Genomic DNA, 23,774 nt, shown 5'->3' with positions numbered 1-23,774 from the left:
GTGGTGTCTACCCAACAGTGGAGACTGACACATTGAAAACATTTAGCAGTTCTTGATTAATACAATCCTTCAGTGTGTAGACCTTCTTTTCTTTAATACCTGGTACCTAAGTAATGATGTAGAGCTCAGACTCTTGAATCAAACAGCATTTAATAGCGCTGAAACTGGTAGTTCAGAGGGTTATTTTAAAACCACAATATACTTGCAATTCTGCTTATTGGAATCCATGTGTTCTTTGTTATATGACCTCATGTCAAAATTGGAAAAAGTTTCTGCCAGATTTCTACTCTTCAACAGTGTGTTTTCACTTTCTATATACTGCACATCGCAGCTGCTTTACTAGTTACTAATTTTTCCTTTTCCTTCATTCCGTGTGTTGTAGTGTTCTTGGTTTGTCAGTATTGCATAACTTGGTGTTGGTGAACGTGTTCTTGCAAAAAGAATTGAGCTAGTGTCTACCTGATGTACTGCAGTGTCCTGCAGTGGCTGACCTGCTTCCTCTCTGTTTCTCCTGACGACTCAGCTCATGGGGGGAGTAGGTTTCTTACCTTGTGAGGTGCACTAATGCGAAAACTTTTGACTGCTAATAGCTTAACCGAGTGCAGCAAGATGGAAAATGTCTTATCTTGAATGTAACAGGATGCACGCTGCAAATAATGTATCAGGTTAATATATTGATTTCTGCTTTTAATTTCAGGCTGGAGGTTCTCAAGTAATCTTTACCAATCCACTGGAAATTGTCAAGATTCGATTGCAGGTGGCTGGAGAAATTACTACTGGTCCACGAGTTAGTGCCCTGAGTGTATTAAGGGACTTAGGTTTCTTTGGTCTGTACAAGGTATGTATTTAAAAAAAGTTTAAAAAAAGCCCTAAATGAACATATAATTTCATTGTTCTCACAAACTTTCATAGGTGGACACAATTTTACTTCTTAAAAGCAAAAATTATTATATGATATATCTTCATTTTTAATTTTTGCTTAAGGGAAGAAACTGTCTCGTCTTTTTGAACATATGTTTTTTGTAAATCATACTGAGATTCCTTTTCTCACTTCAGCAGGTTTAAGGTTCGTTGAGTATTAGTTTGTGATTCTTGATATTCTGCCTGCTGTAAAAATAAGCTTATTTTCATCTGCTACATGATATAGAGCTTACAGTTATGGAACTGTGCTTCTGCTCTTCTGTGTTTGATTCAGCAACTTTCCCAGATGTCATCATTCATTTGGCAATGGGAATTAATTACAGCACAATAATAGGGAAGAAATACAGACAGTGGGAGCCCAGCATAAAAATAAACTCCTAAAGCAAGCTTCCCCTTACTTCTTTGGAAGAATATTTCCCCAAATAGTACCACGAAAAGCTGCTTTTGTGAGCATATGCTACAGATTCTACAGTTCTACTTGCTATCTTACTTAACATAGATATATAAATACATAGAAGTAAAATTAGGTTTAATGATGACAGCAGGAATCTTCTGAATGTTGAGTCTAATAGGATATATGCTACGAGGAATTTAAAAGATTAATATACTTTTAGGATGTCTTCTACCTTTAGATGAAGCAGATTAGACATGGGGGGATATGAAAGGTCTTGAAGTATTTTGAGGTAGTCAGTATAGTCAAGTATTGAAACAAAAGCTGCAGTGAGTACTGCGGAGCATGGTGTGATGTTTCTTCAGACTCTGCAGCCTACAACTCGGGAGAAAGCTTGCATACTTCTAATTTGTTCCAGGATTTCCAGTGAAGCAGGCAGTATTCCTCCATTTCTTAATTACAGCAGTGCAGCCATAAACTGAAGATGCTCCAAAAGACACCAAATGAGCCCCCCTTCTTCTCAGTATTTAAATTCCATCTGCTTTTTTAAAGCATCCATCTTTCTAAATTGTTCTCTTAACATTACAAAGACTGAGCCTGCCCTCGAGAACATGTCTGTATGTTTTGGCCTGGAGAGAAGTTGCAGGTCTGAATAGGATTTAATGGGGAGTTGTTTTTCCCTTAAAATTGACTTGCTAATTTTTTAGGTGTTTTACTGAAGCTGAGGCTATTGTGTGAACTCCTAGTAAATGGCATTATTGTGTTGATCAGATTAACGTTTACAACTGAAAACAGGGATTTTGTAAAGTCTGCTTCCCTGAGGCTGTGCAGGAATGGAGGTCAGCTAGTGACTTTTGCTTGGACTAGCAAAAAGAAAACAGAAAATGAGAACCAGTGATGAACTAGTTCACTAAAGTAGCAATTTTTTGATTTTTTTTTTTCTCCTTGAATACCTGCTCAACAGAATTTGCTACATTTTTCCATTTTTAATGACATTAAGGTTTGGGTTGTATCATGAATTACTTCTCTCCACTAGAGTAAATACTGGTGGATATTAGTCAGGACTACACGTGAACACGAGCTAGTTACAGCACTGTGTTGCGTTGAAACGGACAATTATTTAATCACAGGACACACAGCTTCAGTGCTCCATTTATTGAGTCCATATTCCCCATTTACTTCTGGGAAAAAAAAAGGAAAAAAAAAAAAAAGTGCCACACAAGACTTTGGGTTTGTTTTTGCTCAGCTGTCTCTGTTTCTGTCCCTCTCAACCCCTCCACCCCACTTCCTGTGTTTGTGTCCTTTTGTATGTCGTTAGGATTCATTGCCTACTAAAACTTGAGTGATTTGACAAAACTAGAGAATTTAGTGTGGCAATGATAGGCACCCACTGAGCACAGACCATGTCCCAAGGCTTGTATTCAAGGGCACCCTTAGTCACAGCTAGGTCTGTAACTGGGCAGGTTTGTACTGTTTTCTACCAAATATTTGGCACTGCAGCCAAAAGAAAATGGCAATCCTATCTGTCCCCTTTCCTGTGTGCCAGTCAGAGGATTGGTACCCCTACATAATGATCTGGAACAAGAAAGTACTTAAAGCCTCCTTAGGGCTTAGTGTGTTTTGAACCCAGAGCAGCTCACTCTGTAGCTTCTCAGGATGGCTGTACCCAGTGGAAGGGAGGAAAGGCTGTGGCGTGGGGAGCCATTCTGTCTCGGAATAGTTTCAAACTGCCTTGAGGTGCTTGTGGAACAGCAGCGTTGAAGGCAAAAGCAGCCCTCTCCTGAATGCTAGTGCTGGAACTGGCAGCGTTTGTGAGGCCAGGCAGATCTTAATAACTCATTGCATCAGTCACCAGCTCCAGTAAATGTTACCCAGAGATATCAATGGTTTTAAATGAATTTCAGATGAGACTTGATTTGGTAGGTGGTGCTTCTAAATTAATTTAGTGAGTATAATGACCAAGTGGACATTAAATAATAATGAATCTCCTATTAATGAAAACTGAAATATCGGTATGTTTGGAATGTTCATACTCTTAACAAGTCAAATTAGCTTTAACTATTAAACAGGAATGAAGATTTTATGACTGTCTCAGTACTTCTGCTGTTGTTCACTCTAGCAACTCTTTCATTTGCATCTGAAGTCTTTGCTTTAGCTTTGTCTTTTGTGTCTCAAGACACAAGACTTGTATCTCAAGCCCTTAATGCAGTTATTTTAGTAGATCTAGTTATGACTCCATAGATACTGCTGCGGAAGAACAAGAATTGATAATTATTCTAGAAAATAGTTTTATTTGGGAAACTTGAAGTTTCTTTGTAGGCTTAATGGGCCTTCATGTAAGTATTCCAGCTGTTTAAACATTTGTCTATCTTAGTCATGACTTAAACTTTAACTGATTGACTTTCTTCTGCAAGTGTTGAAAGCAGAATTTTAGACTTTTAATTTCAGGAATTTTAATTTGAAATAAATTAATGTCTTTTTTGGTTTAAGTTTTATTTACCACATGGCAGGGATTGTGGTGAAAATTCTCCTTTCCTAGTTCAGAGAAAAGTCATCCCTGAAAGCTGTTCTTACCACTACAGATCCATCTGGCATGTTCTGCTTAGTTCCCATGCTGAAATTCAGGTGAAAATCTGTAAGAGTCCCATATGATACTCAGCAAGGAAGAATGTATTAATTATAAGTGCAGCCAGAAGATGTGAAGAGTTAGTCTTAGCTTCATGAAGCAAATTCCTGCATGTCTTAAAAAGATGTACTGCTTGTTATTTGAATTCTTATATTTTATATTATTTTCTATCTATGAAGAACTTCCTGTAGATTTTAAAATAAAATGCCCATACTCTCCTGATGTAGCTAATTTCAGTGGTCGTCTTGCATTAACAGGGAAAACCAAGGCACAGACAGATAAATCTTAGTCTCATGTCAACAAATTAACAAAGGAAATGCTACGTAAACCCTTTCTGCATCCAGCTGAGTGAATCTTGTATTGATTATGATCATAATGATCCCTGCATTCTAGTCCAAATGAATATCCTTTGAGGATCACTGAGAAGCTGGATTGCGTAGTTTTGGTGGCCCTCTGTATAAATGAGAATAATACTCTTTTGGGTCATTCATTGGCATGTTAATGTGCTGCTTTACGGTGCTACCGACAGAAACAATTCACAGTAGTAGTGTGCTGAGGTCTCTGCTCTGTGCTTTCTCTACTTGCAGACTTCATGTTAGAATAATTTTTTTGAGAGCCAGTCCTGCTGGTCACTTGGGCAATCTGACCAGGTGTTTGACCACCTTCATGGTTTAAAAGCAAACATAGAAAAGAAAAAATCCTACACCTCTTTTCTTATGCCTAATTGAATTGGCCATGTTCAAGCTTCTGATCCTTCCACTGTGCACCTCCAAGAGTAGTTTTCTTTCCCTGCACTCTCCTTCAAGCAAGCAATAAGGTCTCTCCCTAGCCTGCTCTTCTCAGAGTTGAGCACACTGAGTTTCTCTTTTATATGCCATGGTCTACACAACTGGCTTGATGGCCCCACACTGGACTCGCTCCAGCATGAAAACATCTTTTTTTGTATGGGAGAGACCAGAACTGGGCACAGGGCTTCAGATGTGGTCTCAGCAGTCCTGAATGGAGGGCAGTAACCACTTCCCTTGCACTCTTGCTACTGTAGTCCTGGTGTGGCTGTCTGACTTCACTTCAAAGAGGCATTGCTGACCCATGCTCAATTTGGGCACAGAATCCTCCAGACTTTTTTCTCCAAAAATGCTTTCAGCCTGTATCTGCATCCTATGAAGGTATCTCTGAACAGCAGCCTCTCACTACAGCACACTTAAATATTTCCCCAATTCAGCATCATCTGCTGAGAGTGCAGCTCATGTTCTACTGGTGTAGCTCTGGGATAAGATGACAGACCATCTCAAAAGTCAGGCTTTTAGTCAAGGTGTACAACATCCATTGCTATCCCCTTATCCACAGGTCTGGCGAACTGGTTGGTCAGCTGTGATTTAGTAAATCCAAATTGATTATTCCAAATATCTCTTTCTTCATATGCTTGGAAATGGCTTCCAGGGACATTTGCTCCATAAACCTCCGAGGAGCAGAGGTGTACAGACATCTTGTAGTTTCCCAGATCTTCCTTCTTACTCTTCAAGATGGGTGTGATGTTTGTTCTAGTTACCAGAACCCCCTTGTCTGACTGGATGGGCCTTTTCAAGGTAGTAGCCTCACAACGTCATCAGCCAGCTGTCTCAGCACCACTGGAGGTACCTATTCTGGTCTCAGGATTGTGTATGTGCAGATGGCTCCAATTGCTCTGTCTGCATGTAGTACAGACTTCTCTGGTAAGCTTGTGGAGCTGACAGGCCTGGGGACAGATTTTACTAGTAAAAAAGACAAAGGGATTTTCTCTGCTTTTTCCATGTACTTTATCACTAGGTTTCCTGCCCCCATTGTGCAACAGCCTCACAATTTATTTAGTTGCCCTTTTGCTGCTGATGTGTTTACAGAAGCCTTTTTTACTCCCCCTTCACATCCCTTTCTAGATTGATCTCCAGCTGATCCTTGGCTATTCTGTCTCAATTGTTGCACACCCAAGCAGTGGTTCTGTGTATTCTGGGTAGCCCAGGCCCACCTCTCCTTCCCTTTCATTTTCTGCATTTGAGCTCAATCATGAGTTCATCTGTGCTGGTCATCTGACTTGGTTACTCAACCTTCTGCACAGTGGAATAAACCTTCCTAATGCTTTGAGGACACTACTTAGTAGACCTTTGTAACTGTAAAAGTTTTTATTTTGAGGAAAATTCCTATCACAGCACATAGAGGTCCAGGTCAGATAATTGATATCCCCTTCTCTTCCTTCCTCACCAAAGAACTAAAGAACAGTAGGTCTGGGACCATAATAAGTGCAACAATTTACAGTCAGTGCTTCCTCCTAGGCTCCCTGTGCCTTCACTGGGTGGTCAGATATTAGCCATTCTGTAATGATATGCAGCTTAGAAATAAAATGCATGTTAATTCCAGCAATAAAAAGATTTGACACATACAGCTTGTTAAGCTGACTGTTGGGTTGAACCCCTGTAGTTCTTTACAGCTAGAAAGCAAACATTTTTTACTGTCTTTGTCTAAAATTCTGAACTGCTTGTGTAAATAAGTACTTTAAAACATTGTACTTCTCAAAATCCAGATGCTGTTTTGGGGAGACACATAACAGCACTTTTGCAAATGGAATTTATTTCCTCTATTTGTGTTCTTTCTCCCAGTAATAGTTACTATGAAAGCACCAGGGCATGGAAGCTTGTGACTAGTAAATTCTTTAGCTACAGATACTCTGTAGATGAGAGCTATTCTTAAAAATATAGGGACAACATATTGCAGTCAGGGAAAATATCACTTAAACTAATGCAAAGTGTATTTGTGTTGGCAGAAATGGGAAGGGATACTTTTCTGGTTTTCAATATTTTTAATAGATTTTGTTTAATTTCTGGTCACAACTGAATATTGAAGTAATCATCCAAGATTAGATAATACATTTTCTGTCTTCTGACTGTCTTACACCTTAATATGAATAAAGTCCTGTTAAAATCAGTTGAATTAAGTTTTATTGGTTTTGAAAGAGATCTTTAAAGTGTCCATGTAAATAAACACTGTAAGTATACCTACTTATTTCATAATCACAGAAACTCATATCCATATAATATCTGTCATAAAATGTTTAATAAAATGTTACTCCTCTTATACATAATTGTTCTGAATAGTCTTTTACAGCATAGCAGACAATACCACTCCATAATTTTGCACAACAAAGTTGTTCTGTATCCCATGAAGACAGTAAATAATAGAGTGGTAAATGATTCTTCAAGGAAAGGGTATGTTGGTAGTGGTAATGTTTATTTTTATAATTACTACAAGGCATATAGCTCAAATTTGTGCTTTGGCTGATATTGCCAACACGATTTTCATTTCCAAAACTAGTCAGAAAAGCTTCCAAAAGTCTCCTTTTCCCCCTCCTTTCTCCCTTCCCCTTAAATGCTTCATAAACAAACTTCTGGTGTGTTGATCTGGAAAGTGTAATCTCAAGTGACAGGATGTGTACCAAGCTCTCACCTGGTTCCTTTGATAACAGCTGAGCTATTTCATGTTGTGAAGCTGAGGGTTTATAGCAGGATTATAAACATATGAAAGACAGTAATAAAAGTTTTGAGTTACATTTTGCATCCACCATGCCTATTTGAGACTGTTCTCATATGTGAGAACCTGCTTTTCAGAAATTTCCTTTGAAATTAATAAAAATAAAATGCCCTTCCAACTAAAACAGCTGTATTTTTTTCCTGCAAACTGAATTGAAATTGCTAGTAGAGCATTTGAAATCGACATTTAATTCCTCTGACGTGATGTTCTAAATCAGTTTCATATTTTGGTTGGTGAAAATATATGTGAATAAAAACCTATAGTAGCTTTTAAGGCAATGTCATTTTACAGTGGGGAAAAAAATGCAGCCCTTGAAAGCAAATACCAGTAATATTTGACTGACTGTTACAAAACTTGTTAGGTGCTGTTAGGGCTCTGATTCCAAAGGGTTAAGTCTGTAGTAAAACCCAAGAAGAATGCAAAATGATCAAGAAATGACATGCTGCCTATTGTTTGTAGCTATAGGATCAAAATAACAATTATACATGCCAAATAAATTCTAAACCTGTAAAAGAGAAAAAGAGGGGGTGGCTGTAAGTACAGGTGCCAGAAGCATTAAATAACTCTCGCAGACAAGGTGCACCACTGTTGTCTTGAATGCTGCTAGGTTCCCCCAGTCTGGCATTTTTCCCCCTGCACTAGACAATGTGCATTCACTGCAGGAGACTAGGCTAAGCCTGCGTCTCCCAGACCTGCCGGCTCCTTCTGCCCAACCCGACACAGAGGTGCCTTTGTCAGTATAATTACCCTCCCCTTGTAGTAGAAATAGTTTGTTTAGAGCCTTATTTGCAGGTAGAGCTGGTATAAGCAGGAATTAGCATGCTAAAGAACCTGCCCCAGCACTGACTTGGGTTTATTTATCTGAATCTTTGACAATCGGGTTTGTTTTTTTTTTTTTTTTTTTTTTTTTTTGTTTTTTTTTTTTTTTTTTGCTCAGTTGGTTTATTCAGTGAGATACTATCCGAGATTAAGAGCTTTAAGGTTATTAAAGAGATTGAAGATGGGAGCCTACTGGCTGTTGTGTGAGGAAGGCGCATGTCCTGGTGTGTAGGATCTCCCAACAATTTCATGCCTGGCAGGTCTGCACCTCGGCTGCCAGGATAAACTCGGGCGGATGCTCCTTACTGCTTTCTGGGGATTGATTAAAACTCCCTTTGGCTTTCAGCACGTTGTCCACATCAAAAAGGTGCGAGGAGTAAAATAAATGTTTCTTTTGCTTTTCAAGATACTGTGGCCAATCTCCCTAAGCCTTCCTAATTGGCCTAGGCTGGTTGCGGATGATTAACTTGACGTTAAATGGGGCCTGCTTTTAAATGTGCTTTCCCAGACTTTAAACGGAATGATGGGGGGAAACTTTAGACTGTTGCAATGCTGGACCAAAGCCAAGCTTGGTTATTATTTAAGTGGATCCAAGTTTTGATCCAGGTTTTGTTTACACTGCGCCAGCTATAAGTTGATGGACATCTCTCCCTCCCTGCACTGCATACTTGAATGTAAATTATTAGTGATATTAACAATATGCCACTTCTGCCCCATGTAAAAGAGCCTTTTAATGAAGGGGGACGAATATTAATAGCTCGGGTTGAACTGAGAGTTACTTGCATTTGGACTTTATTGATTTCTGTAAGTTATTTTAACTGTATCAGGATTTCAGGGTATGCAAAAAATGCAGAGGAAAAAATGTGTGCAGTGTTTAATGACAACACTGCAAAGAAAATAAAAGTAATGTGCCCTGAGGGCAAAGGCAGTGAGGAGATCTGCTCTGAGGAAAAGCATGCGCTAAAAATAAACCTTTGAAGAAACCATGTCAGTCTGTGAATGTTTCAGTAGTGAGTTTCATAATTTTTCCGTGAAGTAAATGCAGTGTAGACATTTGATTCTTAAAATGTTGGGTTTTTTTCATGCAAAAGTTGGTAAAACCCTAGTCTCATCTATGTGAAGATTAAAGGTAAATTGTTAAACTGGCTTCTGTTGCTCATAAGAGTCCAGAATCCTTGTCTCTGTTGAATACGAAAAAATCACTTTCTCGGTGTCCTCAGGGTAGAGCATAAGGGGCAGAGCAGCACCAACACCATGGCTTTTTGAATTCCTTTATGCCATTTTGCTTAGTGTCTCTAGAAAGGCATAACAAGAACCAGTGATGGGCAGCATAAATCAGACGTGAGTGAGAAGCCACGGGGTCTGAACAGCAGAAGTCATTTAACCTCCAAAGGGAGTGTCAGGGGAAGTGGTCAGTACTCAGTCTGAAAACATGAAGAAAAAAGATGAGAAAGTGTGATGGGAAGCACTGGGGCCTGGAGCAGAGCCTGTTGTGCTCCCTCTGTTCAGTAGCTGAGTCTGTAACATGCAGAAAAGTCTGACTATAAGATCTAATGGCTTTTTTAGATAAATGTTTTCTCAGAGGCATACTCTGACTGCAAACTGCACCTATTAGAGTCTCCTGAAAAGTAGCTTGCAGGAGGACCTGGTTATCTCTTCACACATCCTGCTGCCTTCCCCTGCCTTGCCTCATGGAAAGGCAACTTCACAGTTTTTCTGACACCTTGCAGCTCTTTTGTCTTTGATAACCAGCATCCAAGTTGGATAAGAGCTGTATTTTAACTGGTGTCATAGCACAAGCTAAGCTTACAGATGTGTCCAGACATATCATTAGTTTTAATTAAATTATGTGGATATTAACACATCCCCTGTGAAATGTCAGGTACTGAACCATGTGCTGGTAGACCTGTGAACAAGAGAAGTACAGTAACAAGGGCACCCCCGAGGGTTTGTGGATGAACCTCAAGCAGTTTCACCAGGTCTCCACCCTTGCTTCAAAGGGAAGAGGTTTAGGCTTATCCATGAACCATTTCTTTCTCAAGCTTGAAAGATTTTACCCATTTTCCCAAGCCACCTCTTGTTTGTGCTTTCCTCCTGGTCTGATGGAAAGGCAAGCTCTGGTGACCTCTGGATCTCCATTCTGAGGAAAGGCAGACTGCAAATTGCTTTTGCTGTTGGAGCATGCATACTATTTGATATTTTATTTTGGTTGACCTTCCCTAGTGGCTTTTTCCCCCTGCTTGAAAAACATTCGATTGATTGCCACTACCCCCAAATTTTTCCTTCCTGTTTGCTTCCCTCTTAGATTTCAAACCAGCTGTGTTGGTGGTAACTTCATTGGCTGATTGTGCTACTTCCACAAATTGATAGCAAGGCAGATTTAACAGTAAGAGATGGAAGTTATTGAAACAAACTGTATCCCAGATAACTTTAAAATTCACAAGTAAATCATGCTGTTACTGTTATGCAAAAGACTTGCTGTTATGCCCCTATTCCCTCAATATATGTTGCATTATCAGTTATATTGCCTGTGTAGATGTATGGACTGGGCACTGTTTTCCCTGGAGCATTAATTTCAAGTGAGAGTGAGAGGTGACAGGCCTATCCTGTGGCTCTGTTTCAGGTACTTCTTAAACTCCCACTACAGGTTCATGGCTACAAGGTTAACTATATAAAGTTCTCCAAAGGTATTTTCAAAGTTTACTCAAACACATGGTATTTTCTCCATTACCAGCACATAACTACAGCACCTCAGAGTGAGGGTGAACAAGTAGACAAGATACGTACAATGACAAAAATTACTGAACCAAGAAACAACACAGACACTCCTCAGCAGGATGAAATACATGAATCTCTCAAAATTTTGAGAGAGAAATTGCTTTTCCTGTAAGCCTTTTGCAGCAAAATGAAAAAATACAGTGTTGCTGTGTTCTCTGATATTCATGGCTCATCGTGGTAAATGTGCTCATTCTCAAAACTTGTTCTCTCTTTCAAACAGGGTGCCAAGGCATGTTTCTTGCGTGACATCCCGTTCTCTGCCATTTACTTCCCCTGTTACGCTCATTTGAAAGCTTCATTTACAAATGAAGATGGGAGGGTTAGCCCTGGAAATCTGCTCTTGGCTGGATCAATAGCTGGTAAGTAACCAGATTTCTTTTTTCATGGCTGTATACTGCTCTGGCATCACAAGTTATGGCAGTGACAACAATAACAAAAAAAAGCTCAAAAGGGCTATATGCAACAATACTGTATTTTGCAGCCTCATGCAGAAACAACAGTTACTATGCTGTAGAGTGAGTTGAAGTTTTAAGTTCCTGGTATAATAATAACATTCAGGAAGCAAAAGAAAGGGAAAAGAAAGTTTTTTGCCAATGTTCTTTTATCATTTATCGTCATTCCTTGTGAAGTTACTGTGCTGGTTTTGGCTGTGTCTCACTGTCAGGTAACGTTTTGTTGAAATTATTTATAAACAAAACCATGTCATTCATAAAATTCTTTATGATCAAATGAATCTTGAATTTTGGTATTTGTAGTCCAGAAGCCACACTAGAAGTACAGCTCTCCAAATGCAATGATATAACAGGTAACAAAATGATGACAGTATTTGCTATCCTTAGTATCCCATTGAAGTTACCTGGTTTCTTGAGGATTTTACCTTTATCATTTTTTAAAATATTAAACAAAGCAGAAGATCTTGAAAACATTGCTGCGGTGCCACAGGTTTCTAATTCCTCACATACCCAGATATGACAGAGGTGCAGAGTGTGATTTTGAGCACTTGGTTGTTTTAGTCTGCTGCATAGCAGACAGAAGAGCCCAAACATGCTTAACTTCTCACAGATGAATTTAGCTTGAGTGTGCCAGAGCCTAAGGGAAAGACAGAGGCTTTATAAGCCTCAACTTGTCCTTGCATGGCTGGTCCCTCCACAGTACCTAGCTTCTACACCCAAAGGGGACCACCACTTGGTAGCTGTCTGCTGGAGGGGGCAGCTTAAGAGTCCTGCCTCTGCAGTGTCCATGGTTTCCCCCCTAGGAAACAAATAGGCTTGCAAATTTGTGCTACAGGGCCTTTAGGGGAGTGTGTAGCAAGCAGGAGGGCTCAAATCAGCTGGTATTTCCACCATGCTAATCGGGGGCTGCTTGGTCTCTCCAAGCTGCAGCCGAGTTCCTCCTCCAGCATGGCCCCTGGCAGACTGCTGTGACCTGCCAGGTGAGAAAAATGGTGCAATGGCATGAATCCAATACAGAAAGGTGGTTTTCTCATTTGATTTTAAGCTTTCTTCTCCCTCAGAAAACTTCTTGGTCAAAATCATACACAGGCCTGTGTCTCTTTGAGAGCAAGGCCTTTTTGTAGCCAGTATCTGGTCTTGGAAATCAAGATTGGTTGGTTTGTCACATTGAAGCATATTGATCTCTACTCTGTAGCTCATAGTGTAAAGGTATTGAGGTGGCATTAGCAAAGCCAGCTGTGTTCCAGTGACTGCTGCTCAAAACCCCCTTGTCCTCTCCCCTCCCCCCCGCCCCTTCCAAAGCCAGGCTCCAAACCCTCCAACAGGAGCTTTTACAGCCAGCTTATTTTTTACCCATTTTAATGGAACAAAACAATTTTTGAACTTTAGATCATATTTACAGACTTGTAACATAAGATGGCATTTTTAGGCCAAGTAATTTCTTAGATTTTCCTATTTTTTCTCTTTCTAGCCATTGTCAGGTGATTGCAGACTGAGATAACCACCCCTTTGAAGTTCAGGCACAGAAGCAGTCTTTATTGTTGCTGATATGGCTCACTAATCTAGCTATAATGTGAATTTTATCCAGTGCTTCCTGTGAATCCCATCCTAGGTTAACTCTCATGAGCAAATTACAGTGTTAGAGATATAACACTCATCATACTGTTTACAAAAACAAGAGATTTGTTTTGTTGGGTACATGTAAAGTGTGATGAGGGTGCATGTGTCCACTGTTTTGTCTAAAGAAAGTCAAGGGAAAGACAGAACAAAACACCCACCACTTCTGAAAAGCTGGCTTTGGTCTCTGGGCTGATGTCTCTTCTCTGGCCAGGCATCTCCTCTGGTCATCAGACTTCAGATATGTGCATGAGCTCTGGCTGCACATGGGAAACTCCCCGTTCCCACACACAGCCCATGGTGCTGGGATATTCAAGCTAGCCATACTCAGATGTGCACCTGTGTCCTCTGCCAGTGGGTGTTGCTTGTACTGCCTTTCTATTGCGGTTGGGGTCACAGGCAACACACGTGTCATCTAGCTTGATCTGCTTCTGGTTTTCAGATGTCTCAACCTGTTGCACTGTAGCATATTCTGAGATGATTCTAATATCTATGATCACAGGATCTCTCCTTAATTTGCTCTATTTGTTTATGGCCTCCATGAAGTTCCTTCTCCTACCCTAGCTCCTTTTTATTCTTGTCAGCTCCTGCTGGGCTATTTGTCACATTCTGATTGTAAGCTTCTCTTGGCAGCAATCTGTAACTTTGATTTGTCTGTAAACGCTTTTGTCCTGTACACATAGTTCCTAAAGAAAGGATTTTAAGAGTCTCAAGTGCAAAATATCCTCAATAATATGGAGTGAGTGATAAGAAGATGGAAGTCAACATGTAGTAAGCAGAATTGTTTTTAAGTAAGTTCTTTGGTTTTCTTGAAAACACTGGTTGGTTTTTGAAGGACAGAAGTCTGGCTTTAAATTGAAGACTCAAGCAATGCCATGGTGTGGGTAGGCCTAAGCAAAAAGGAATTTCAGTGTTAATGGAATTCAGAAACCTTGACCAGGTCTTAGTGCTTACCTGCCAGACAGCCCATGCTTGCACTGAGTGCACGCTTGGTGTGTGAGTTATTTTGTGGGGATGAGGAGGAGGAAATATTCTTTTGGTGATATGCACATGATTTGATCTCTTGGAGCAGTCTGCAGGAAGGCTCTGGATCTTGAGGCCAGACCATGCTGGTTTGGACAAAATTTGTTACAGAAAAAAAAAAAAAGGAAAGGAGATTTATGCATCTACATCTAACCAAGTTGGTTTGGAACAGATGCAGAATGGAAAAGTAATAAAACCATAAGAGACAGTGTCTTCTGGGTACAGTCTTGGTGCTTTTCTTTGCCTTTTTTTTTTTTTTTTTTTCCTGTTTTTCCCCCTATTCTAAACATGCCCCAGGTTTGGATAGGAATGATTTTAGAAATACCACCCACTAGTAATTTGGTATTTTTTACTTTCGGTTGATTATCTGCCAGGGTAAATTTAAATCTTCCTCCACATATTCTGCTGAGGATGTCAGCTGTGGCTTTGCAGCTGACAGTCTGCCATTCCTAATGAGAAGAATGACCCTTTTTGTAAGCCTTAGCTCTCAAGTGATGCTGAGCATGCATGGCATTATCTGGTTGTTGGTGACGCTGCTGCATGAGGGGTGTTTGTGTGTCTGTTTGTGTCTGTGTACAGCCTGTTCTAGCACAGTGTACACCAGGGTGCCAGGAATCACTGACAGGAATGGAAAGGAAAGGAAAATACCAACCTTCCCTCCAAAAGCTTTGTGCTTATTAACGATGCAAGTTTCTGATTAGCACTGGAAACTCCAATCTGTGCCTCCCAGCTTGGCAGGAAGCACATGGTATGGTTGTTCCTCTGGGAGAAGTTCTCTCTGGGTTAAGCCACGTCCCCAACGGCAACCTCTTGTTGCTTGTTCTCCTTCCCAGGTTCTGCTTAAATCAAAATGTGTCTGGATTCTCCTAATGTAAGGAGGAAAGACCCACTTCCCTCTGGATAAATGAGGTGTGTTGTATATGTGCCAAGCCAGTGGTATCCACCTGATGACTTTTGTGTTGTTGCAGGTATGCCGGCAGCCTCTCTGGTCACCCCCGCAGATGTGATCAAAACAAGGCTACAGGTGGCAGCCCGAGCAGGACAGACCACCTACAGTGGTGTTGTGGACTGTTTTGCCAAAATCCTGCGAGAAGAAGGTCCCAAGGCTCTTTGGAAAGGAGCAGGAGGTGTGTAAAAGAGCTTTGATTGCCAAGTGATTTCTAATTGTAAATTTGTCACTTAGAAACTCTCTTCTTTTCTTCCAAGCTCGTGTGTTTCGATCTTCACCTCAGTTTGGTGTAACTCTGGTGACTTATGAGCTACTGCAGAGATGGTTTTATGTGGACTTTGGAGGAGTGTAAGTATGTGATGTCTGAATATACCAGGGATCCTGAAGTTGCCCTTGGTTCTGTTGGGTCTTGGTCCTCCTCAGAACATCAGAGCCAGGGGCTTGCTAGGATATGTTGTAAAGGCTTTGTAAATATTATTTCGACCATACTTCACTGGTGGAGGTTGGGATGATATTCCAATACCTGTTTCATAGCAAGATATTACAACATTTTATATCACAGTTTCAAGCAAGGGTCCTATGTTAGTGTAAACAGAGATGATGAGAGGCTAAATAATGGGCTGTGAATGTAAATGCAGGAAAAATGTGATGCCTGCCAGGTCAGGATATAGTCTGCATTAGTCCTCATTATTTGGTGGAGGAGCTGTGTGATTAGACAGGGCATTTGACATCCAAAAAAGTATACAGTTGTCACCAAGGTCAAAACCAGTTTGCTGGAGCTTCAGCTGTGCCTCCTGCCTTTGTTGACAGTACAGGTGGGTGTGCATGTAGCTGTTTAACTTGATCCCAGAGCAGCTGCGGACTCTATGGATCTTGGGGGACAGCAGTTTGAAAGCCACCACGAAAATTACTTCAACTCTGCTATGTTCCTGGACTGGTTGTGTGTTGTAGCAAAGACTTATGAACCCCTGCTACCTCACACTAGTTTTGATTAATGCACTGCAAATTTTTTCTGGATTTGACTGTATTCAATCAACATGAAGGCTCCTAACTGTTCTGAAAGGTTTTAAAACAGGGTATTTCTCCTTACATTGCAGCATTTAATTTAGTTACTTAGAGGGAAGTACGCTCAGATGTCTCATTAAATTTACTTTATGGAGGAGATTTTTGTGAATACAGATTTTACTCAATGGAAGTTAATTTATTATTTTTATTATTTTGCAGAAAACCAGCTGGATCAGAGACAGTTCCTAAATCTAGGATCACGCTCCCTGCTCCTAACCCTGACCATGTTGGTGGTTATAAATTGGCAGTTGCCACTTTTGCAGGGATTGAAAACAAGTTTGGACTTTACCTACCTCGGTTTAAGCCATCGCCACCTACCTCAAAGGCTGCTGCAGCAGTAGGACCCTAAGTTTATTGCTGTAGGGTTTTTGTTATTAGTTGGGAGAGAGCCACTTTTCTAATTGGTTAATACTTTGTTCCTTTAGCTTCTCATCATATAAAAGATTAGCTTCATTTGAGTTTTAAGGTAATTTTCATCTTAAATGGAATCATTTGTCTTTGTGCTTCCGTAACCAGATCACTGTGAAATTCTTACCAGTTGTTTTAAGTTTGGGACCATGAATGTATTTGTCCACATCTGACATATGCTTGTGTTGGGAAGACACTAATTTTAGGTTCCATTTATTGGGGAGGGCTGGGTGAGAGCTGTGAACCAGATCATTTTACAGGCAATGCTCAGTTGCAGATTACCAGGGCAGATGTCACACATCGTCACTCAAATGGAAAACTCAGTGGATATCACGGTGCTCAAAGCAGAATGATTTGGACTGTGCATGTAAATTGGTTTTAAACTTGGTGCGTGTCTGTAGAGGTCAGCAAATATATACCCGGTACCTACGTATGCCCGTACAGCTTCAACTTTTTAAATCTGTACACGCACAAGTTCTGTTTCTGGATTGTATTATGGAGCTTTTATGTGGAACATGTTTTTGTAATGGAAACCACATTTATAAATGTTTAGCCGTTGTATTATGTTACTGGTATCAAAATGCTCAAAAGAAAGTGTTATTGTCCATAGTCTTTGCACTTTATGGCAGAACTTTTGGCATTCTACTACACATACAAGGAAATTTCATAACTAGGTGCCTATCTTGGGTTGCTGGTGTTTGGAATTCAGTTTGTATATGCACTTCTATAGTAAAACGCTGCTTGTTTAAATAACTGCAATAGAAAATTCATGCACTGTATCAATGGTACCTGCCTTAACTGCTGGCTTGTAATTGGCAAATAGATGGTTTCAGATTCTTATTTACTTCATTGAGTCAAAAGAGATTAAAATAATCTAAAATAAAAGATTTTACTTAATTTTTGGTGCCTTGCACAGTGTTTAGAAAAATCTGTATTTATGAAGATAGAAATAAATCTTTCAAACAGATGCACACATGGTATTCTCTTATGGAAATAGCACAGTACATCAAATGTCTTGTTCAGCTTCACTGGTAGAGTCACCTTAAGATGAAGCTAGTATTTCCACTTGTAGGCTATAAAAACACCTGCAGCTTGAGAACAAATTACTACAATTCCCCTGCCTAAAAAAGACATCTGTTGGTGGAGGTGTCACTCAGGAGAAAAAAGAAACTTTTCCTCAGTCAGAAGCCAGAATCGAAGCTTTGATATTTTGATCTTTACTTTTGGGGAGAGGTTAGTGGTTATGAACAGCCTGATCACCTAGTCACTTGAAGGTCCTGTTGAGTGTCTTCTATGATATCTCTTAAGATGAGGAATTTGGCCTTTTTTGTCTCCTTGGAATGTGGGGCGGGGGTGAGGGATGGATGCCTTCGACTTTGGCAAACTGAGGGAATTCACAGATGTGTCTCTGCAGAAGAATGAGTTTGCTGTGCAATATCACACTGTGCTGTAATCTGTGGAAATACTGAAATGGAAATCACTCTGATTTTGTATTTGGATCATCATGAAAGTTATTCTCTTGGACTAATTTGTATTTTGAAGTTACTAATGAACTGGAGCTCAGGGGTAGGAGTAGCAGCACTTGTGCATGTGAAGGTGAGGGTAGCAGATGACATTTACCTGCAGCTGTGTCTTGGATTCTGGCTAAACCACTGTGCAGAGACTTCACTGGGCTCTGACAGACAACAGCTGCTTCCTCCCAGCCCTGTGTATCCGAGTCTCCACAGACAAACAGCTCCTTCATTTCAGAAATAGAGGGAAAAAAGCTCCCCCTTGTAAAAATCCTTCAAAATTAACCATCAGGATTTTTGGTTAAAGCATGTCACAAAAGTAAGACATCCTCACTGTGAGCTGCCTGTGCTTCACACATGAGATTTTAGGCTGTTTAAGAGCTGGTTTTATATTTCATCCCTCAGATTTGCCTGACATACCATGTCAGCGGTTTCTGTGGAAAGTCAGCAGCTCCAGGACAATGTCTGAGTGCAGAGCTGCACCTTCTTCCTGATCCAGGAGAGGAAGTGCCTGGCCACTGGATGGGCTTGGTTGGCAGCTGCTTCCTCCTGGCTCATTCTGGAGGACACCCAGGCTGCAGCCACCAGGGCACGTCCCTCTGCTGCCTGACACCAAACCCCAGCACTGCTGAGGCTTTGCAGCCAGGAACGGAAGAGGAATTAGAACTGGGTTATTGTAGGGCTTGCACAACTTCTTGGCTCTTGTAATAAAGACCATTCGTTACTTGTGTTCCACAAAACCAATTTCCCTGCCTCCTGGTGCCCTCTCATTGCCAAGCCTGGCAGTATATTTAAGACTTGTTCTTTATTCTGGAGATAAAGGGCAAAGCTCCCATCCCAGGAACAAAGCTCAGGCACAGCTCTCCTATGGCAGATCCATCTCAGAAGGCCATAGCCTTCATCTTCTCTGAGCAGGGCTGGACTGACATCCCCACCCCACCCATGGTGGCCTTTCTCTTTGCCATTAACTTTCCTGAAGGATTGTTCTCTCCTGCCCATCTCTTCAGGGTCAGTAGACAGCAGAGACAGAGGCAGAAGTGTTGAAGAGCCAGTGGCTGCTTTGTTAACACAAAGCCAGTTCAAAACATTGAAAATCGTGCTACAGCTCTGCCCAGAGATCTTGGGGAAGATCTGTGCCCACAGTAGGCTTCCTCCAGACACAAAAGGATGCATTCCTGCTCTGAAAAGCTTGCAGGCCATGGAAGTGCCAGATTGCCTTGCAAACAAACAAAACGCCCTGAGGACAATGTTTATCCTCTCTTAGTTTCTGGGTGAGTTATGCAAATGGATAAAAAGTAACCTCACTTGCTTCCTGCACTCCAGCTAACTCCCTGTGACAGCACTTCTAGAAAAAAGAAATGGCCAAATACTGGTGATGTTACCTGTCAGACTGAGAGTGGGGCAGGGGTGTCCCTGAAGCAGTTAACCCCATGTTTGTGTTTCTCAGTCCAGCAGAAACCAGGAGATACTTCTCTGCCTGGTCTCCAGGGAGTGGGTTGGGTTTAAGCTGACTTAACATTGACAATTTGCAGGGATGCTTTTGTGAGCAAACATACCACAGGCTTCAAAAATAAATTGGGCAGGTTTTTCTAAACCTGCTAAAAATACAGAACCTGACAAGCAGCTCTGCATCATCTTAGGAGGGGACAGCCTACTTGGAACGACCCTGCTGTTGCCTGTGTGTGCATATATGTCACACTGCCTGCTGCTGAGATCCTCTCCAGTGGCACAGGAACAATCAGGAATCCTCCAGCTTTGCTGTTTAAACACTGCTGTGAAACTCAGACTCTGGTTTTGGTTTAAATATTTGCCTTTTTTTTTGCATAAACTAGAAGGCAATTTCCAGAGATAGTGATCATTTGTAAGTTATTTAATGGTTGAGAATATACAAATCTCAAGATGTTTGTATTTTAAGTTTCTCCGGAGACCTTCAAAAACATCAAATAACACAGAAATGAAGTGGTTTCTTTAATGCCATGTGCCATATGGTGGTTCTGCTTTCTGCATGGTGGGCAGCAGATAACTCGGGCTGTGAGACTGGGCAGCGTCCCTTAGTGCTGAACATAGGGATGTCATCAAAGTGTCTGTTGCCCTTCAGAGAGATGATATTTGAAGTGTAGCAATAATTTTAACTTCTCCCTGCACGGTTCGTCGTTGCATGAGGAAGCAGTACTATTGCTTGCAAGATTTATTCCAGCTGCTGTAGTTACATTGGCCTGGCCTTCCTTACGCCCCAGGCTGTGCAGACACTGTGTACCAGACATGGTGATGTTACTTCAGAAGTATCTTTGCTTATGACTTTGAAGGAGAACCAGTCCTGTAAGCTTCCCAAGGACAGGTGGCTACTCTGTAACACCCTTAGGCACGGAGTCCTGCCTTAGGACTGCTGCTGCCCTGGTGACAGGAGAGCGTCACAGGAGAGCGTACTTTGTCACTGGTCAATGGAGACCATCCCACTCCATGTGGGATGCCATTTTTCTCTGTGAGGAGTATCCAGTCTTCTGCTGTGCATGCTTTTTATCTGCAGGTGCTAAAACTCTTCAGAGCTTTTTCCACCTGTCTTGTGTGAAAGAACCTATTCCTAGTTGTTTTCATAGCTCTAGAGATGCAGGCTCTCATTTGTAGTGTGAAATGGTGATATTCCAGGGCATGGTAGGGCCTCTGATGTTTTCAGAAATAGTAAATGACTGGGCCATTGGTTTTGAGACCCAGGAGGAAACACCTTCCATCTTGGAAAATTTCTTATGGAGCACTTGCTGAGTACCCTGTGGAAAAAGCTGCAGCTCTTGAATTGTTGCAACTCAACACCATTTGTCCCGCCTGCGTTTTCTCTTTGAAGTAATAAGCTATAGGTGATTCTGTGGAGTCTAATCTCAGCAGCAAAGACTTGGTCTGACTGCCTTTCCATGGAGATGTCTGTGGTGTTCCCAGACTTCAGAGGTAGCCTATTTCACTTCCACCTTTCAAAGATCCACTTGGTCCAAGTGCTGTTATTTACACGATGGATCTGGCATTCCAGCCCCATGCTCAGTTTTGTGTGTTCTGGTCAAATTCCAGATTGCCAGTGCTGTGCATGTGTTCTTTCAGTATACCCTGGCTGTTGTCATCTTTCTCTGCTACCACGGGATCTCTTGAACAAAGTGTATGTCATAAAGGTGAAGAATCCTGCTACACTTTTCAGTTAATGCCTTCAGCTCCCACCCCCACTGCCACCTGTCATGTCTCCCCATGTCCTTTCACAGCTCCTTCTAGAACAAATCCCCTGTCCCTGGCCACATCATTCCTCTGCCTCTTGCCAGTGCTGGCATAGCTCTGATCCTTGGCACTGAAATCAAGGGAGACTCTGGACTTTCCTTCAATGAGTATAGGAGAGTTCCCTTCCACATGTACCTCACTGTCCTCTCCTCCATCCTCAACCTCAATTTAGCCTCTTCTTGCCACTTGCCTACTTCTGCTGTAGTTGGGCTTGCTTTTTCTGACCTCTGTGGTTCAGATGTGCTCTCCAGCTCAGTTTGAGCACACACTTTATGTCCTTCAAAGAAAGCTTACTTGCAATGGCCCTAAAAGAGCCAGGCTGTCTTCTGACCCGTTCCACACCCAGAGCAGTCATGGCAGCACCCTGCCAGCATAGGACATAACCCTTTATGTTCTTCCTTCTATTCCCTGGACATTCATAGGCAAAAGAGACAGGAGAAGATGATTTCTTTTTGCTCAATTTAAAGGCTAATTTTGTATTTATTTCCCTACTGGGCAGATTCTGAGTAACATTTTGTCATATGGGCTGTTTTAGAAAGCTAGTGAAATGCAGCTATTTGTTTAGCAGCAGGAAAATCAAACAAACAAGAACTGTGGGAGATTTCTGGAAGGGCAGCAAAAAGGGCAGGTCAGAAACTCCACTGCAGGATACTCCTGAGCAGCAGAAGGGAAGTAAATGCCTCTTGTTTTTGGATGCTTTTCCATCTGCATCAGCTGTGTGAAATGGCTCTTTGATGTTATTGCTCTGTATATACATACCTGGTGATTTCTGTTGAAATTCAGATCTTTTTCTTGTTCCCTCTGTGTACTGCTGAACCCCACACATACAAAAAAAAAAAAAAAAAAAAAAATTCAAAAAAGGACTTGGGTCATATTGATTTGCACACAGCAGCAACTGCTGAAGGTCCTCTGAGGCTGCTCTTAAAACCATTTCAGAAGCTATTTATGCTATAAAGTAGGGAAAACTTGGACATGAACACACAGACCCCCCCCTTAGGTTCCAAAAGCTGAATAGTAATATGGAAAAAGTAGAAGCAAATTTGCCAACTGTTCCCACTGCACTGATTATGATGAATGGGAGACTTGGCTGAATGCCCTTCCCATTACACCACAGGCACTCTCAGATGGTGTCCTCACACTTTGTGATGTGCAGCTACTCCTCCAGGTGGAAGGGTAGTGAGTTCCCACCTCTGCCTCCCATGACGGCAGTACTTTGCTGTGTATCCACCTGTGCACATGTTCCTGGTCTTGTGACCCGCAAGAGTGCCTCCCCCTCTTGCACTCTGCACCACATCTGCCTCATCCATGTACACAGACAACACTTAGGGTTTTTGAAAAGAAAACAGGGCAAAACTGGGGAAAAAACCCAGAGATTGTATCTAAACTGCTCCTTTACTGTCACCTCACCTGGCTGTTAGCATTCACCTTTAAGTTACAGAACTGGAGCAATGCTACACTGGTTCTTCCAGACAACTCCCACAGCACCCAGGGGAGCAGTAGGAACACAAAGTTCTTTAACAATGGCTCCCATCTCAGGGAGCCACACAAAAGTGACTGATACATCCCTGCTGTGTACTAGGCCTTCTGGGAGAAGATGCTCCCCACAGCCCAGTGACAGGACACTTCTATGAGCACTGGGAAATAGTTGTAGGTTCCACCTTGAAGATGAAAGTAGCCCATGCGCTTCCACTGGCAGTTGCTTCTAACCACCAAGAAGATAAGGGAAATGTAGCTTTTCCAAAGGATTCATTTTCTCAGCCTACTCTGGCTTTAGCAGTGCTGACTTCTCAGTGGTTCTGATCAGGCCATAGCCCCAAACGTGATCAGATGATGTGTTCATTCTTCAACATGAACATGACTGCCCAAAAACAAGATGCAGCAACGAGACAAGAAACTTCATGTACGAGATCTTTCTTGTCAGACTCAAGTTTCTTGCTAAAATGATTCACCTCCCTGCCCTCGAGTGTGAACCACTGCTAAACCGATGTCCCAGTTGTCCTCTGTCTCAGCACAGTGCTGTGACATGGACGTACTGAGCAGCCTCACTACTAACATCCATCTGGACACGGCTCTCAGTGAGACCAGTCTACACTGTTTCTCTGCTCACGCCACAAGAGATTGTCATAAAGGAGGCTCTTCATTTGTCCCCTGTCCTGACCCGTCTCTTAAGACAATCTGAGGAGGCATTATCTCTCCTATTCCTTTTCTTTCAGCACATATGGCAGCACGCTGCTGCTCTGCGTGTGCATGTGTGTGCAGGTAAGCATGCTAGTGATGGAGGGAGAATAAAAATTAACCCAGAAGCTGACATGCATTAATTAGTGCTTGCCCATGTAAAATTGATAGCAGGGTCTGATCCACACAGGTCCACTACTTGGCAGTCCCAATGCCAAAGGTATCT

The 23,774-nt window shown here is 41.6% G+C and overlaps 1 protein-coding gene across 2 annotated transcripts in view; it reads left to right on the top strand.

Annotated features, from left to right (window-relative positions):
• The window catches only part of SLC25A13 (solute carrier family 25 member 13), a 102,945-nt gene extending 85,441 nt beyond the window's left edge, over positions 1-17,504 (top strand). For both annotated transcript variants that reach the window (XM_083881015.1, XM_083881016.1), the window contains exons 14-18: positions 698-838; positions 11,314-11,452; positions 15,154-15,312; positions 15,392-15,482; positions 16,359-17,504. In XM_083881015.1, the coding sequence (XP_083737141.1) occupies positions 698-838; positions 11,314-11,452; positions 15,154-15,312; positions 15,392-15,482; positions 16,359-16,548 (720 nt within the window). In that variant the 3' untranslated portion in view covers positions 16,549-17,504. The remainder of the gene's footprint in view (positions 1-697; positions 839-11,313; positions 11,453-15,153; positions 15,313-15,391; positions 15,483-16,358) is intronic.
• The last annotated feature ends 6,270 nt before the right edge of the window (positions 17,505-23,774 follow it).

This window comes from Zosterops lateralis (assembly GCF_965231275.1).
Source record: "Zosterops lateralis genome assembly, chromosome: 1".
NCBI classification, from domain to species: Eukaryota; Metazoa; Chordata; class Aves; order Passeriformes; family Zosteropidae; genus Zosterops; species Zosterops lateralis.
This window is presented reverse-complemented; position numbering and strand designations above follow the sequence as displayed.